General features: G+C 43.0%; 2 protein-coding genes across 9 annotated transcripts in view; one reads left to right on the top strand and one right to left on the bottom strand.

The window, feature by feature from the left end:
- The window catches only part of SMYD2 (SET and MYND domain containing 2), a 57,957-nt gene extending 51,539 nt beyond the window's left edge, over nt 1-6,418 (top strand). For all 7 annotated transcript variants that reach the window (XM_077339111.1, XM_077339120.1, XM_077339130.1 and 4 more), the window contains 2 exons: nt 2,787-2,895; nt 5,651-6,418. In XM_077339111.1, the coding sequence (XP_077195226.1) occupies nt 2,787-2,895; nt 5,651-5,731 (190 nt within the window). In that variant the 3' untranslated portion in view covers nt 5,732-6,418. The remainder of the gene's footprint in view (nt 1-2,786; nt 2,896-5,650) is intronic.
- A 3,345-nt stretch (nt 6,419-9,763) lies between these two features.
- The window catches only part of PTPN14 (protein tyrosine phosphatase non-receptor type 14), a 170,791-nt gene continuing 164,657 nt past the window's right edge, over nt 9,764-15,897 (bottom strand). For both annotated transcript variants that reach the window (XM_077339168.1, XM_077339177.1), the window contains one exon: nt 9,764-14,474. In XM_077339168.1, coding sequence (XP_077195283.1) covers nt 14,346-14,474 — 129 coding nt within the window. In that variant the 3' untranslated portion in view covers nt 9,764-14,345. The remainder of the gene's footprint in view (nt 14,475-15,897) is intronic.

Raw genomic sequence — 15,897 nt, forward strand, 5'->3', positions numbered from 1 at the left:
GTCAGTTTACATTCCAATCCCAAAGAAGGACAATGCCAAAGAATGTTCAAACTACCGCACCATTGCACTCATTTCTCATGCTAGCAAAGTTATGCTCAAAATCCTACAAGCTAGGCTCCAGCAGTATGTGGACCGAGAATCTCCAGAATTACAGGCAGGATTTCGAAGAGGCAGAGGAATTAGAGATCAAATTGCCAACGTACGCTGGATCATGGAGAAAGCTAGGGAGTTCCAGAAGAAGATCTACTTCTGCTTCATTGACTATGCTAAAGCCTTTGATTGTGTGGAGCACAATAAATTGTGGCAAGTTCTTAAAGATATGGGAATACCAGAGCATCTTATTTGTCTCTTGAGAAACTTATATGCAGGTCAAGAAGCAACAGTGAGAACTGAACATGGAATCACTAACTGGTTCAAAATTGAGAAAGGAGTTCGGCAAGGCTGTATACTGTCGCCTTGCCTGTTTAACTTGTATGCGGAGCACATCATGAGAAAGGCGGGATTAGAGGAGTCACAAATTGGGATCAAGATTGCAGGGAGAAATATCAACAACCTCAGATATGCAGATGATACCACTCTATATGCAGAGTGGTATCTATATACCATACCATATGCAGATGATACCACTCTAATGGCAGAAAGTGAAGAGGAACTAAACCAGAAGAGGAACTAAAGAGCCTGTTGATGCGGGTGAAGGAGGAGAGTGCAAAAGTTGGCTTGAAACTCAATATCAAGAAAACAAAGATCATGGCATCCGGCCCTCTCAATTCCTGGCAAATAGATGGGGAAGAAATGGAGATAGTGACAGATTTTATTTTCCTGGGCTCCAAGATCACTGCAGGTGGGGACTGCAGCAAAGAAATTAAAAGATGCTTGCTCCTGGGGAGGAAAGCTATGGCAAATCTAGACAGCATCCTAAAAAGCAGAGGCATAACCCTGCCAACAAAAGTGTGTTTAGTCAAGGCTATGGTATTCCCAGTTGCAATGTATGGCTGCGAAAGTTGGACCATAAGGAAGGCCGAGCGTCAAAGAATTGAGGCTTTTGAACTCTGGTGCTGGAGAAGACTCTTGCGAGTCCTTTGGACTGCAAGGCAAACAAACCAGTCAGTCCTAGAGGAGATCAGCCCTGACTGCTCCTTAGAAGGCCAGATGAAACTCAAATACTTTGGCCACCTCATGAGAAGGAAGGACTCCCTGGAGAAGAGCCTAATGCTGGGAGCGATCGAGGGCAAAAGAAGAAGGGGACGACAGAGAATGTGGTGGCTGGATTGAGTCACTGAAGAAGTCAGTGCAAACTTAAATGGACTCCGGGGAATGGTAGAGGACAGGAAGGCCTGGAGGATCATTGTCCATGGGGTTGCGATGGGTCGGACAAGACTTTGCACCTAACAACAACAACAAGTCACGGAAAATGTTGTGTTTTATGTGGCATCAAGTTGCTGCTGACTTATGGCAACTTTATGAATTAATGACCTCCAAGACACACTGTCCTGAACAACCGTTCTCAGGTCCTGCAAACTGAGGGCTGTGGCTTCCTTGATTGAATCAATCAATCTCCAGTTGAGTCTTCCTCTTTTCCTGCTGTCTTCAGCTTTTCCTAATATTATTGTCTTTTCCAGTGACTCTTGTCTTCTCATGTGACCAAAGTACAATAGCCTCAGTTTACTCACTTTAGCTTCTAGGGAGAGTTCTGGCTTGATTCGCCTTCTTCATGGCACATGGTGTCTATAAAACGCTTCCCCAAAACCACATTTCATGTGTGTTTTCTATAGTAAGCACCCATGAGTTCCTTGATGTCTTTTGCCTCTATACCTGTAGCTATAATGTGAAAATGTAGGATATTACTGAATGGCAGAACACATGCTTACCATTGTAGGGTCTGAGCTTCAGTCTTTGGCATTTTCAGCCAAAGGTATGTTGGAGCTAGGGAGGACTTTTTTCTGCTTGTGATGATGGAGAGCTGCTGATATTGGAGAGAACAGTGACTTGATTTGGCAGAAGGCAATGCCTCATATGCCCGATTTTGCCTTTAAGGAAGAATATTTTACTCCTTTTACTGCTCTTTGCTTTGGGCCATTTTAGCTTTTGAATTCATATGGCAAGGCTGCTGTGAAAGGTACAGCTTGCAGCCCTTGGGTAAGACTACCCAACGCCATAAATTCTGTGCATAAAAAGCACATCTGTCAGCAGTGTAGCTCAAAAGATTGTGTAGCTACACTGTGTACGCTATGTTTGGACATGGGCCAGTTGCGAGGCTCCTTGGCAAACTAGCATCTTGGGGGATGATTTTCTCTCCAGCTGGGGAGTACAACCAAGCCTCTCCCTTTGACTTGGGTGCCAGCATGAAGTCATAGATCAGCTGGCAGGGAGTGGTAGCAGGCAAAACAACGGCACATTCCTCCCCTGGGGCTGAAATCAGATTTATCACCCCAGTGACTCACCTAGTTTTTGTGGGCACAAAGCCCAAAGTGCTAAGCAGGTTTAGGCTGGCTGTTGTGACCTGGGTAGCCTAGCCTGCTGCCACCGCTTCAGGTGGATCAAGGGCCAGAATGTCAGCTGAAATGTGTTGTATGGGACTAGTCTGCTGAAGGCCATGGGATGCTGAGTGACAAAGGTTATCTTTATAAAAATACTGGGAATAATCAAATTGCCAATACAGAAAGAGAAGGCAGAGGGGCCTGTTGGCCCTGAGGACCAGGGCTTTGTGTCAGGCCAAGACCAAACTGTGCTCTTGAAATGTGAAGCTCTGCTACCTTTTGTGTGTGTGTGTGTGTTTTTTTTTACAGTAAACATTACCCTTTGTACTCCCTCAACGTGGCCTCCATGTGGTTGAAGCTGGGGAGACTGTACATGGGCCTGGAAAACAGAGCTGCTGGAGTTAAAGCTCTAACAAAGGTATCCTTTTTCTTGTGGAAAAGCTCTGCCAGTTAGTGGGTCATTCAGGTCACCGGTGGAGACCTTTGACTTTATTTCTTGCCTTCCTCTGTTTCTTCATTTTTGTTTAAGGCAGCTGCTCTTGTTGGAGTTTCAAGCTCTCTTCCCGTACCAACTCCGCCTCCAGGCATGGCCCTCTTGCACCTGCCTCGTTCTTGTCCCCCACTCTGCATCGCCTTCAATTAAGGTGGCAGCAAGCAGCAGTTTTGGTTTGATTCGTGCATATGGTTTTCCCAACAGGATCCCTTACTGAAAAGTCACCCTCAGTTTCTGCGGTTTGTGTACAATCAAGAGCTGTTCGGAAACTGAATGTTCTTGGCTCTCACGGAAGCCGGCATATGGCACCAAGCAGATTGCATTTCAGTAGCTAGATTGAATGTTAGTGCATATGGTAGTCAAAATATTTTTTTTTTCTTCTGTAGCTGGAAAACCCTGTGTGGGGGTTGGTATGAGCCGTGAATTGGTAAACTCTAGCAAATTGGGGCTTTTATTTCATACTGAAAGACACAAGAAAAGGGCAATAACGTACACATGACACTTGGTTTGCATAGCCTCTCTTAACTGGTGGAGCTATATACATTAATGGCATGGTAGCCAGTCCGTGGCAATGAGTGCTAGCCAGCACATGAGATGACGATTTCTGAAAGGCTGCATCTGCTACATGGTACCTCCCTTCTAGATACAGCCAACACACACACACACACATATATGTGTGTATATATGTGTGTGTGTGTGTGTGTGTGTGTGTGTGTATATATATATTTTATTTATTTTTTTTCTCCCCATCAACACATTCTCTGGCCGGTACTCCTGAAGCTGTTTGAGATTTCATCACCCTCAGTGACTTGGTGATATCCACAATCCTGACTTCTTCTATTTTCAAACCAGACACATAGGTTAAATAGCACTGATGCCTTGGGCAGCTTCCATGCTGAAAATATTTTGTGTTTTCCCACCCTCTGCATTTTGTTCCTTAATCAGCGGATGTCTCTTGTCTGCCTATCCCATGATTGCTCAGTTGATCCAGGAGCCTTTGATTAAGTACTTTGTCAAAGGCTTTTGGAATGCCTGAGTATGCAAAGAATTCCCAAAGGCTTGTGATATGAAGGTTCCCTTTGCAGAATTCATGCTGATAGATTTTGTTTTTGTTCTTCCCACCAAACAGCCGTTTTCATACAGGTAAGACATACTGGCCTGTAGAAGATGGCTGTTCTCGCACATGGCTAAACTCTTTCCTGAGAGAAGCATCTGTCTTGCTCTTTGCATGATAGTATCTCCTTTTAACTCAGAGATTCCCAACCAGGGTTCTGAGGAACCCTGGGATTTCATGAGAGCTCCCCAGAGGTTCTGTGGCCTTTCCCACAAGTTCAGATGGACACTGACATCACTAGACATCACCAGAGCCCACTTCCCCTGTTGCTCTACAGGCCTAGTCTCTTTCTGCACGGTGGAATTGATTGGTTGGCTGGCTCCCGCATCTTACGTCTGCATCCATTTCTCTGAAAGGGCACGTCACCACTTCCAGGATTCCTTGAAGCCTGAAAAGTATTTCAGGGGTTCCTGCATGATTCAAAGGTTGAAAAAGGATGTTCTAATTCAGGGGTAGTCAAACTGCGGCCCTCCAGATGTCCATGGACTACAATTCCCATGAGCCCCTGCCAACATTCACACACATGAAGAAAAGTGTTCGCTGGCAGGGGATCATGGGAATTGTAGTCCACGGACGTCTGGAGGGCCGCTGTTTGACTACCCCTATTCTAATATGTGGCTTCATCCACTGGCCTACATGAGAATTTGCGTGCACCATGAATGTCTTTTGTTTGAGATCCGGAGTGGTGTAGTGATTAAGAAAGGCAGCCTCTAAATCTGGAGAGCTGCTTTGATCCCTACTCCTCTACCTGCAGCCAGCTGGGTGACCTTGGGCCTGACACAGTTCTCTTAGGGCTGTTCTCACAGAGCAGTTCTCTCAGTGCTGTCTCAGCCCCACCGACCTCACAGGGTGTCTGTTGTGGGGAGAGGAAGGGAAAGGTGATTGTAAGCTGCTTTGGGACTCCTTAGGGTAGGTTAGCTTTGTTCACCTTTCACAGACCAGTCATACTGACAGAGTTTTAAAAGGTAAGAAATGAAACATAAAACCCCAGTGAGCCATTGAAACTCCTGTTAAGCGAGGATAAAGACCATGATACTGTTTGTTTGGTGACTTGCTGGGATCCACAGCACCTCAATCTTCAAGGTCCAGCGGCAGCTGTCTGCCTTTCCCATCACCTCATGGCCTTTCTGTAGGCAAACATTGGCTCCAGAAGCCCCCAGCCATCACCCCAAGGGTGATGCAGAGGCATGATTGTGTTCTCTCAAGATGTGGCTGGCAAATTCCCAGCTCCTGCTCATCACCCAGATTCTCTGAATACCATCAGGCCCAAACTGGTCCTGGGAGTGTTCGGTATTACAGTGATGATCCGTTAAGTTTGGATAGAAAAGCACATACAATGTCCTTCAAGTTTTGGCTTTCAAAAGGGGCTTGACGATCTCTTAGGATCAAAGGTGCTGGGTATATAATAAGGTTCGATACATACAATCAAATGGGCTGTTTTTTCAATTGGGTACATTTAAGGGGACAAAAACCAGTCAGAGGTTTCTGACTCTTTGGGATCCCTGAAGAGAACATTTCATAAACCAAGGCTGTCTGAATCAATTGTATTTTTTTCTCTTTTTTCAGGCAATTGCTATCATGGAGATAGCACATGGGAAAGATCATCCATACGTTATAGAGATAAAAAAGGAATTAGAGGCCCACTGAGTCTTTGAATCTATGCAATCCTTCAACCTTTCCTTTAAAAGCCTTGCTATGGAACCATCAGGAGTGCTCTGAAAACTGACATGGGATGAAAGCTTTTCTGTAAAATAATTGGAATGACAAACATGCGGTGCACTTAGGCCTTGCCTCTTGCATTCTCAGAGATTTGTGAAGTAACTTGAGCCTTGACAAATTAATTTTTGAATGCATTTTTTTAAAAAACAAAAATGCCACGGTTTCCTACAGTTAATGCTTTTGATCACGTATGAAGCTGACCAGTTCTTGTTCCCTACAGATTTTAATGTATTGTTTATCTTAGTCACGCAGCGCAGTTAATTAAATTGGGACAACCTTACTGTGGCCTGCTTGCTTGTTTGCCTTTTAACTGAGGGCTATTGTGAAATTGCTTTTAGCTCCCAGCAAAGTAGGACCTCTGCCCTGTTAGGTATTTTTTATCATTTTTGTGTGTGGCCACTTGTACACCCTCATGCCAACATGTGGTACAAACTTTGCTCTTGCTTACGGTATGCATCTCCAGTGTCAAAACTCAGGCTGATTGTCTAATTTATGCTAACGGTGTCTCTGCAAGGGTGGTGACAATGCAACTTCTTACCCCATGTATGGAATGTCTCCGCATGTTTCGAGTGTGTTTATGAACCTACAGGAATAAAAAGAAATGCAGGCTTGAGAGACTTTTGTTCCATCAGGAATTGCTTACATGTTTGCCATCATCTTGAGTAATAACACTACCAACTGGTCATGAGAAGTTGGTAGCCCACTTCTATCCTTCCCCTCCCCTTTATATCACTTTGGCTCCTACCCTGCCTCCTGGGTCTGCTGATCTCACACCTGGACACTGTTCTTTGGGCTCAGCTTCAGTTCCAGTCCTTGCGGCAGCTGATTCTTCCACCCCAGGCAGTATCTTTCAGTTAAAGCAGATTCCTATTCCAGAAAAAAAATGTGCAGGTCCTTCTGTTGGTGGAGTCAGGACTCAAACCTTTAAAGGGGTTTGCTCTTTCCAGTTCTGGCCAGGGCAGATTTAACACCAGATACAATTTTGCCTGCCTGGCAGGCACACACTACAGTTACTACACAGGCCAGGACAAGTGGGCCAACTCAGAGGCCAAACATAGCATCAGTTGACGGGACAGGCAAGCAGCCTTTTGTAAGTTCCACAGAACATTATGGCAAATTTATACATCAACCACCTGGGTGGCACAAGATCCCACTCCCTTCAACAGGAGTCTCCTTCAGTGGGCTAAGATTCACATAGTGGCCTAAAGTAGACATAAAATAGTCTCTTAAATTTAAATGGATGAATTTGCAAATTTAGAAGACACCAGAGGGGTAACAACAGGAAACTCCCCATATATGTGCCTGGATCCTTTCAGAAAACTCATAGAGATCAATTGAAAATAAAAATATCTTTATTGAAAAGTTTAAAACTAAAAATGTACTTTCACATAATTTAAGCAAAATACACTCACAAGAGGTAAATTCGAGATGTTCTCTAGAGCAGTGGTCCCCAATCTTTTTATCACCAGGGACCAGTCAATGCTTGACAATTTTACTGAGGCCTGGGGGGGGAGTAGTCTTTTGCCAAGGGACGTTGCCTCCGCCTGAGCCCCTGCTCCGCTTGCTTTCCCACTGGCACCCCTGACTTCCCACCGCCCACTGGGGGGCGCTGCCAGCAGCAGCTGCGCAATGCCACGCTGAGGGGGAACCCCAGCCATGGTGGCCGCTGGAGAGCATCAAAGGTAAGCCAGTGGCAGGACAGCCCCTGAGGCAGCAGCTGGGGAGAAGGAGCCAAGGCCCAGTTCCAACTGATCTACGGACTGGTCCCCGGACCGGGGATTGGGGATCACTGCTCTAGAGGATAAAATCTTGGGGAGGGGGCACGGAGGAGAAAGATTATATCTACTGACATGTAGAAGTTCAGAAGAAGAAACAGTGAAAGTGGCCAGCACTCTAGGTGTATGCAGAATATCAACACACATGAAGAAAAGCAAGCCCACACGTTGTGGGTATGTGCAGAGAATCCCAGAGATGCAAACATACTGAGACGTGTCTGGAGGCTAACATCAGGCTCTGCAGCCCCTAAAACAATGGACTTGATTTGATTACTAATAAAAAATAAATCAGGGGAGCAGGTGAGATTCATGCCTGGAGTGGACAAAGCATGGGGTAAGGTTTTTCAGGACAGAGATAATATCTGTTAATACTCCTGATAGTCCCATGACTAGTTTCCCGAGAAGTGAAACAAAAAACAATTGTATTGACCGATTTAAACAAAATGCTAGTAGTTCCTTGATGAGACAAGAAGATAGGAAATGTTTAGGTGTGGTGGGTGAGTTAAGGCTAATGGAGTTCCTTAGGTATGGCAGGAAGGAAGGACTATTCAGAGGGTGATGAGATTAACAAGGGTGCCATTGACCTGCACATAGAAGAGCAGAAAAAGCCATGAATAGATGAATAATTCTGTGGGCTGAGAATGATGTCACCTGAGGAATCCTGGCAGCTCCTGGAAAGCATGGCAGCTGGCTAGAGAGTACACTTCCCTTTCTGTGTGAGTGCAGCCATTGCTGATCAGTCCTTGGTGAAACTGACAAGATGCAATTGCAAAGCAATAGAATAATGGGTGCAGACAATGCTGAAACAGGGTATTTGTGGACAAACTGCCCTTCTAACTGAGAAAGCATGTGACCGCTAACATAGTGTTCCTTCGGTCTCAACATTTTCAGGGAATCTTTAACCAAAGGGCTGATTGGCTCAGCTCTCAGGACATAGAGCGAGAAGAATGGGCCCTCCTGGGTCATCTAGTCCAGTGGTCCCCAACCCCCAGTCTGGGGACGGGGACCGGTCCTTAGATCAGTTGGTACCGGTCCACGACTCCTCGTCCTCCTCCCCGGCTGCTGCCTCGGGGGCTGCCCTGTCACTTTGCCGCTGGCTCACCTTTGGTGCTCTCCAGCAGCCGCCATGGCTGGGGCTCCCCCTCGGTGTGGCACTGCACAGCTGCTGCTGGCAGCGCCCCTCAGTGGGTGGCGGGAAGTCAGGGCCGCTGGCGGGAAAGCAAGTGAAGCAGGGGCTCAGATGGCGGCAACATCCCTCGGCAAAAGACTACCCCCCACCCCAGGCCTCAGTAAAATTATCAAGCATTGACCGGTCCCCGGTGATAAAAAGATTGGGGACTACTGATCTAGTCCACTACCCCTGCACTATGCAGAACACTCACAACCCTATCGCTCATCCACGGTAGCCTGTCACCTCCTCGAACCTTCACAGAATCAGCCTGTCAGATGGCTATCCAGCCTCTGTTTAAAAATTTCCAAAGATGGAGAACCTGAGGAAGCCTGTTCCACTGAGAAACCGCTCTGTCAGGAACTTGTTCCAGATGTTTAGCTGGAATTTCTTTTGAATTAATTTCATCTTACTGGTCCTGGCCCATCCCTCCAGGGCAAGAGAAAACAACTCTGCTCCATCCTCTATAAGGCAGCCTTTTAAATACTTGAAGGTGGTTATCAGATCCCCTCTCAGGCGTCTCCTCTCCAGGACTATACACACATACATACACATATTTATCTTCATAAATGAAACTATTTTATTGTTTATGCAGCCAAGTGCTCTGCTCTCTGCATATTCAAACTCTGTCAACAAAATTAATTTTGAGAAACCTTTCAGATTTTAACTGATATATAGGCATTGCAAATTTTATCCCCAGGTTGATTGGTCAAGAATGTCTGATATCCATAATCCTCTTCACATGTGAGACACTTGGAACAAATGCCTCCCCAGTTATGCATCAATATTCTTGCATAATTAAAGGTACCCCCCCACTCGCAAAATCTTTAATATAGCACAATCTGTGGCTCACTATGCTTGCCAGAACTGACCAGTCACATATTGTGATGATGCTGCTATTCCATAGAGCTAGTGAGCTTCCAACAGATCTCAGTACTATTGGGTTAGATTGATAAATCAAGCATTATAAGTCTGCCAGTTGTAACACTAATAAATTGGTAAGCATAACCACTGGAATTTGAGAAAAAAATTTATTGCATAAGATTAATACAAAGGCTTGGCATAGTCTTATAAAAACAAAGCTCTGAGTCAGATTTCTCACCTTGGAACAGAGATCTATGTACACAAAGGCAGTGAAAATGTAAAAAAAATGCAGGTGATTAATGCTAAAGAACTTACAAAAACAGAAGACCAGAGAACAGTGCAAAAATACTGTCAGTCAGTTGGTTCTATACAAAACATAAAACCAACAAGCATAAGCTTATGTTCTGATAAGAATATACATTAGTGTACAAAACAGCATGCATAGTTTTTTTTAAAGGCATTCAATAGTACAAAATAGAGCAAATGGCAGTCATAGTGAATTAATGGAAATAAACATAGTCAATCTTGTTCACAAAATTTATACATACAAGAGAACTTAAGTCTGTCCAAATAATGGCTCTGAACTTGAGTCAATAGAGCAAATATCAGATAAAGTACAACAATATTGTAACGAAACAAAAGTCCAGTGATGAAAAAATCAATTAAGCATGTTAGTTTTTGTAACACAAGTCATATAAGATTAAACAGGTGCAATTTAGAAACATCCGCATATGTAACCTTTTGTGCAAAATATCCACAGAAAGATATTTTTGTTTAAAAATGGAAAGAATGTTCCCATTGGTGGTGATTTCAATAGAATTAAGCTGTGTTACCTTTGAATACTCTAGTGTTGTTAACACTGGTTAAAAATAGGATAGCAGCTCCACAATGGAGCTTGATGAGAACAGTGATGAATTCCTGTCCACTTTAGCTGGACACTAAATAAACAACTCAACTCTGAGCCTGCTGAGAGAGTTGAGGCAATGGAGAAAAGCAATAGAAATGTCTCCCCAGTTCACAGTCAGCTTTGAAAACTACAGTACAAATTTATATCCAGAGGTGATGAATGCAGCAACCATGAGGCAGACCCAAAAATGCAGTAGTGGGTAAGTTGTCCAGACTTGTTCAATTGAATCCATTCCAAAGTTTTATAATGCAATTTCCATCTTCTTACATTTCTGATATATTTAGACACATTTAAACTGGTTCTAGGATCACTGATGGTCAGCAAATTAGGGTATGGAATCATGATGTACGTAAACACTTAAAACTTTTATCTCAAGGGGACATGATGACTTGAACATTAATTTGCTAGAAAAGCTGGCATTATTATAAACATTACTTAGCTGCTTTGTACACAAAGCAGTGGTTAATAATAGTTTATATTAAAAATCAAGTTAAACAAGACTTGGGAATACAGGGACATTCAGCCATTTCATTCTCTTGGCTTATGGAGTGCCAACAATCCTAGAGAGAATAACATGGCTTTCAAAATACCTGTTTTATGTACTTATATATCCTTCAATTTATCTGAAAGATCCTCAAGAATGTTAATTTAAAAATAGTGTATAAATTTATATAATGTATAAAATCCATTGGGGGAGAGGGAGACCCAATAGAATGAATGTGAGTGGAGGGGAGATATCACATGGCAGCAGATACAACAAAAGCCCGCTCCATATTCACAATCAGAAATACCCCTACCTTTTATACTGTATCCATTTATCCCAAGAAATTCAGCCAGGTCTTTACCAAGGCAAATAATAAGTTATGAAGAAGGTCTGATTTAGGAGTATTTTCTGCAATCTGGACACCACAACCAAAATGCTGTCATTAGGATGGCAAGTGTTCACAGAGGTAAATGTGAAAAGGAGCAGATTCACATTAAGGTATTTTCTTAAAGATATCCCAGTTCTAGATCACTGGACAAATGCAGTTACTCGAGCCTAAGAGAAATGATTTTACAGGGTTTAGTTTGGAAAAACTGTTGGATTACACTTCAGGTATCAAGGTTAGCATTTAGAAAATTAACTGGCAGATTCTTTGTATCTGATGTAGTGTGCTTGCACACAAAAGTTTATGCCTTGAATAAAACTTTGTTGGTCTTAAAGGTACCATAGGACTCAAACTTTAAACCTAGTCGAATTCAAATCAATAGTAAAGATGATACTAAAATGTAATGTGCATTTTAATGGAGGTCATTTTGAAGTTCACCACCCATTTTTGGAATGCCTTGAAAATGGCTGCTTATTCAATTGGCAGCACTTTGACTCATGAGTGATCACTGTATTTTTTTTATTCATTTCAGAAACCCTGCAATTCTGCCTGAAAGATGCATGCACTGTGACAAAAAACCTTGGCTGCACAGCCTTGACTTTTCCCTCTTAGCATCCATTATGCCTGTTTATTAAATAACTTTTTTTCCCCACACACTTCCAGGAAAGCCAAGAATATATTCGTTTCAACTGAGATATCATAATAATCAGACCTTGGAACTGACTATTTCCCCCATCTTACTCCCTACCTGTCAGGCCAAATGGAGCAATGGGACTTGACAGCTCTGGGTTCAAACTTAATTCATCATTAGGAAATTATTCAAAAAGCTATAATGAGATAACTAATTTAATACACTTTGCTTCAAGGTTTATTCCTTGGCCAGCTTCCCAGATACAAAGTGTCTCTGTGCAATTATCACGCAGATGCCACTAAAAGACTTTAAATGGCTGCAGCTAATTTAACAAGAGATATGTTGGCATTGGTAAGGAGGCGCTGGCCGGAAAGCAGGAGTTGACTAAAGAATCAACATGGTCTCTAAAGGAACATCAGCAAGAGACTTTCCCCCAGCATTTTATAATGCTCCATTCCCCTAATCATTTGTGGGGAGGAGATGGTTCAAATGTCTTTTCCATTCAGTGATGCTGCTCACTGTTCATTATGTCCAAGGCTGCCCTTGATTCAGAAGTTTCAGAGGGTGGATGTCTTGGTCTGCAGAAGAAGAGATTCTAGTCAGGTAGCACATTAGAGATCAACAGGAGGGTCAGGGAGTAAGCTTTAAAGAGTCAAAGCTGCCTTCATCAGACACAGTGGAAAAGAAGTGGAGATCTGACTCCTTTTATCCTAGTCAGAGGGAGCCTTTAAATGTGGCCTAGCTCTACTTCTTAGTTATATCCCACCTACAGCACCAGCCAAGCCCTCTGGTTCAGCTCCACTGTCTCAAACGGAATACCACTCCAAGAGGAAAGCAACGCTAAAACCCTAACTTCAGGTGCCACACTCAGTGGTAGCAAATAATATTAGGCAGCCACAGGAAATGGTTGCAACAGCATCAGTGAAAGAAAAAACACCGGCATAGCTGGCTATGATGTTGTGGTAGAACACATGCATTATGCACTCAGAATCTAGCACTGTCACTGGGATTTCAAACACCTCCTCTTGAGACCTGAAAGGCTGCTTACAGATGGAAGAGACAGTCTTGAGGCCAGGGAGCTAACTCAGTATTAGGGGCATGCATTCAGCTAATCTGAGCCCAGGAAAAAGCTGAAAAATACCTTATTGGTATTATTTCAGCCAGATATAAATGTTTTTTCAGCTACTCAAAACAGCTGAGCCCACTAGATAGCCGAAGCTGAGTAGTGCATACAATGGAGCTAAAAAAAGCTTAACATTCTGCAATATTTACTGAATCTGAATACTATGCCAGTATTAGGATTCAGGAATACCAGAAAATACCATTTTTAGTTCAATTTATCCAGACTTGAAAAATACTGTGGACTGGGGTTTTTTTTCTGCACACCCCTAATCAATATGAACAGCTCCATATGTTCATCTGATAAGGCTTTGCTAATTGGAATAACAGACAGTAGGGAGTGGAATTTGACATATAAAGGCACAAATTGTTAAGAAGTTCTCCTTGCAAGTTCCACAAGATTCAATGGGAGTTGCCAACGTAGTTCAGCTTCCCTGGAGACTGTGCCTTAGAAATGTCTACATAAAGGCATAGCACCTCCCCCAGCTACTTGACATTTTAAACTACATAGTTAATAAAATCTGTTTCCTGAATAATTTGAGTAGGATTCTTCAACTGAAGGAACAAAGGCCAATAACACAGTTCCGGTGCCCTGCCCTCCATAAGATTGTTCTTGTTACAACATTCAAACTGTGTTGTAGTTGCGTAAGTGTAGGCACTGCTGAATATTGAAGATTTGCATTCTGACTGTCCTGCTGCTCAGATGTAATTCTAGCTTATTCTATCCCACAATGGCAATTTATGTACATGCAGATTGGGATGACATGAAAAATATAGCTGGGCCGTCATTCCTATGTGCATAGCCCTGAAGATGGATTAAAAATAATGTCATTGATATGAATAAAATTTTAATGAGACACTGCCTCACTTGACATATAGTAATCCAAAGGTCAGGAGAACATCACCATTCAATAGGAACATTTTCCCTTACTATCTTGTTACAATGCAGATCAGTCATTTCAAATGTGGTTCAATTCCGAAGTTGTCATGATTCACAAATATTTAAAAAAAGAAATTCACACATAAGTTCAAGACAAAGGGGGAAAAATAAATTATTTTGTATAAAATAATCTTGGGAAGAACATTGTCTCCTTATTAGTGAGGCAATTCTGGGAGTGCCGCACAATACTGAAAGACATGGTTATCGTTGGAGAAGAGACCCGCAAAGACACAAGGTGGAGAGGGAAGGAAGAGTGTCTTCAAAGAATGCTAAATAAGCCTGGAGTTCTGTAGGAACAGGATGAGCACTTGATAGACAAATTTGTACTGAGCGATGGTTTGGATCATGAACATCCTCTGGTCCCTCAGATGTTGCAGCATCACAGGCACATCCACTTTCTGTGAAATGGAAGAGAAAATTCACATAAATATTTTGCACATGGTGACTACAGTACATGACTGCCACAGATTGCAGCTTCCTTTCCATTTGGTTTGTATCGCTTTCCACATCATATCTAGAACCCTTATGATTTGTAAAAGAGACTTCAAGATGCAATAATATGGGAAGACGCTGAATCAGTACACCTGGCACCTGCGAGCAACATGGGGGTTGTACTGGCTCCAATGCTGAACAATCCTGAACCTACTGAATGGAAGAGAAAGTTAGCATGGTTGATGGCAGTCACTGTCAAGCACAGTAACAAACGCCATGCTAGCTGTCACCTCTTGTCTGAGGCACCATCTCACTCACTTCCTCAGTGCTCAGAGCTACAACTACTGAGGAAAGGTACAATCTAGACAGAGAGAGTGGAAGGTATCCCGGGTTGTTTGCTTGTTAAAAATACAGGAAGTGTTTTATCACTATTTTCAGTGACTTACCATTTGGACAGAGGCTGCACTAAGTAAAAAGTGGTCAATTAGGGGAGGGGGAGCAAAAGCATCTGCAATCCAAGGTGACCTTGGTTTCATTGAGAGGTGAAATCAGCTGAGATTCTGATCACACACACACACACCCGCCCGCCTCAATTTGGTGCATCTCAACATGTCTAGGAGGCCACAAAGTTTTGAGCATGGGATATAAGACTCCTGATACTTCCCCCCCCTCCCCAATTGCTGGGCCCAGAGAAAAATGTCTTTGGCAGCTGGGGCATTGGCATCTACTGGTTGTAAAGTAACCTGTTTCTGTGAACTCTTACACATAGTTCACAAGCAATCCATCAATTAATTGGCTGCCTGATCACCACTGAAAAACAAATGAGAAGTGAGCCTAACCGGCAGGTGTTTAAGTGTCTGTACTCCAAAAACTGATAACAAAGACTTGGGAAATGTATAAAGCATACTACATTTGAGGCATCACAGATGTTTCCCCAACAAGCTACAATTTTTACAGTCATTAATAATGCAAACTTAAGGGGAAAAGGTTTCTAACCATATACATATACAATGTAACTGACTTCGTAACTAGCACCCTTTGGACAAACTGCAAACACCCAGCTTGCTGAAATCATGGTGATAAGCAACTCAGTCGCTCTCAGAACAATCTTAAGTCGACAGCAACACCTGACTTCTCCTTATTGAAGGGGAAAAATGGTAAGAAGACAAACACACACACACACACACACACACACACACACACACACACACAGAGGAAGCAATTCAAAGACAATGCCATATAAAAGCATAAGAACCTGCCACTGAAGCAATGTAATTAGCTAAGCTATGTGGTTATGAATCAGTAGCTATCAAAACAGGTATGTGAGGTTATGTGAAACAGAAAAGCCTTTTTATATGAAGAAAAATTATGGTAAACTGCAAGTACAGT

This window comes from Paroedura picta, chromosome 1 (genome assembly GCF_049243985.1).
Source record: "Paroedura picta isolate Pp20150507F chromosome 1, Ppicta_v3.0, whole genome shotgun sequence".
Classification (NCBI taxonomy): domain Eukaryota; kingdom Metazoa; phylum Chordata; class Lepidosauria; order Squamata; family Gekkonidae; genus Paroedura; species Paroedura picta.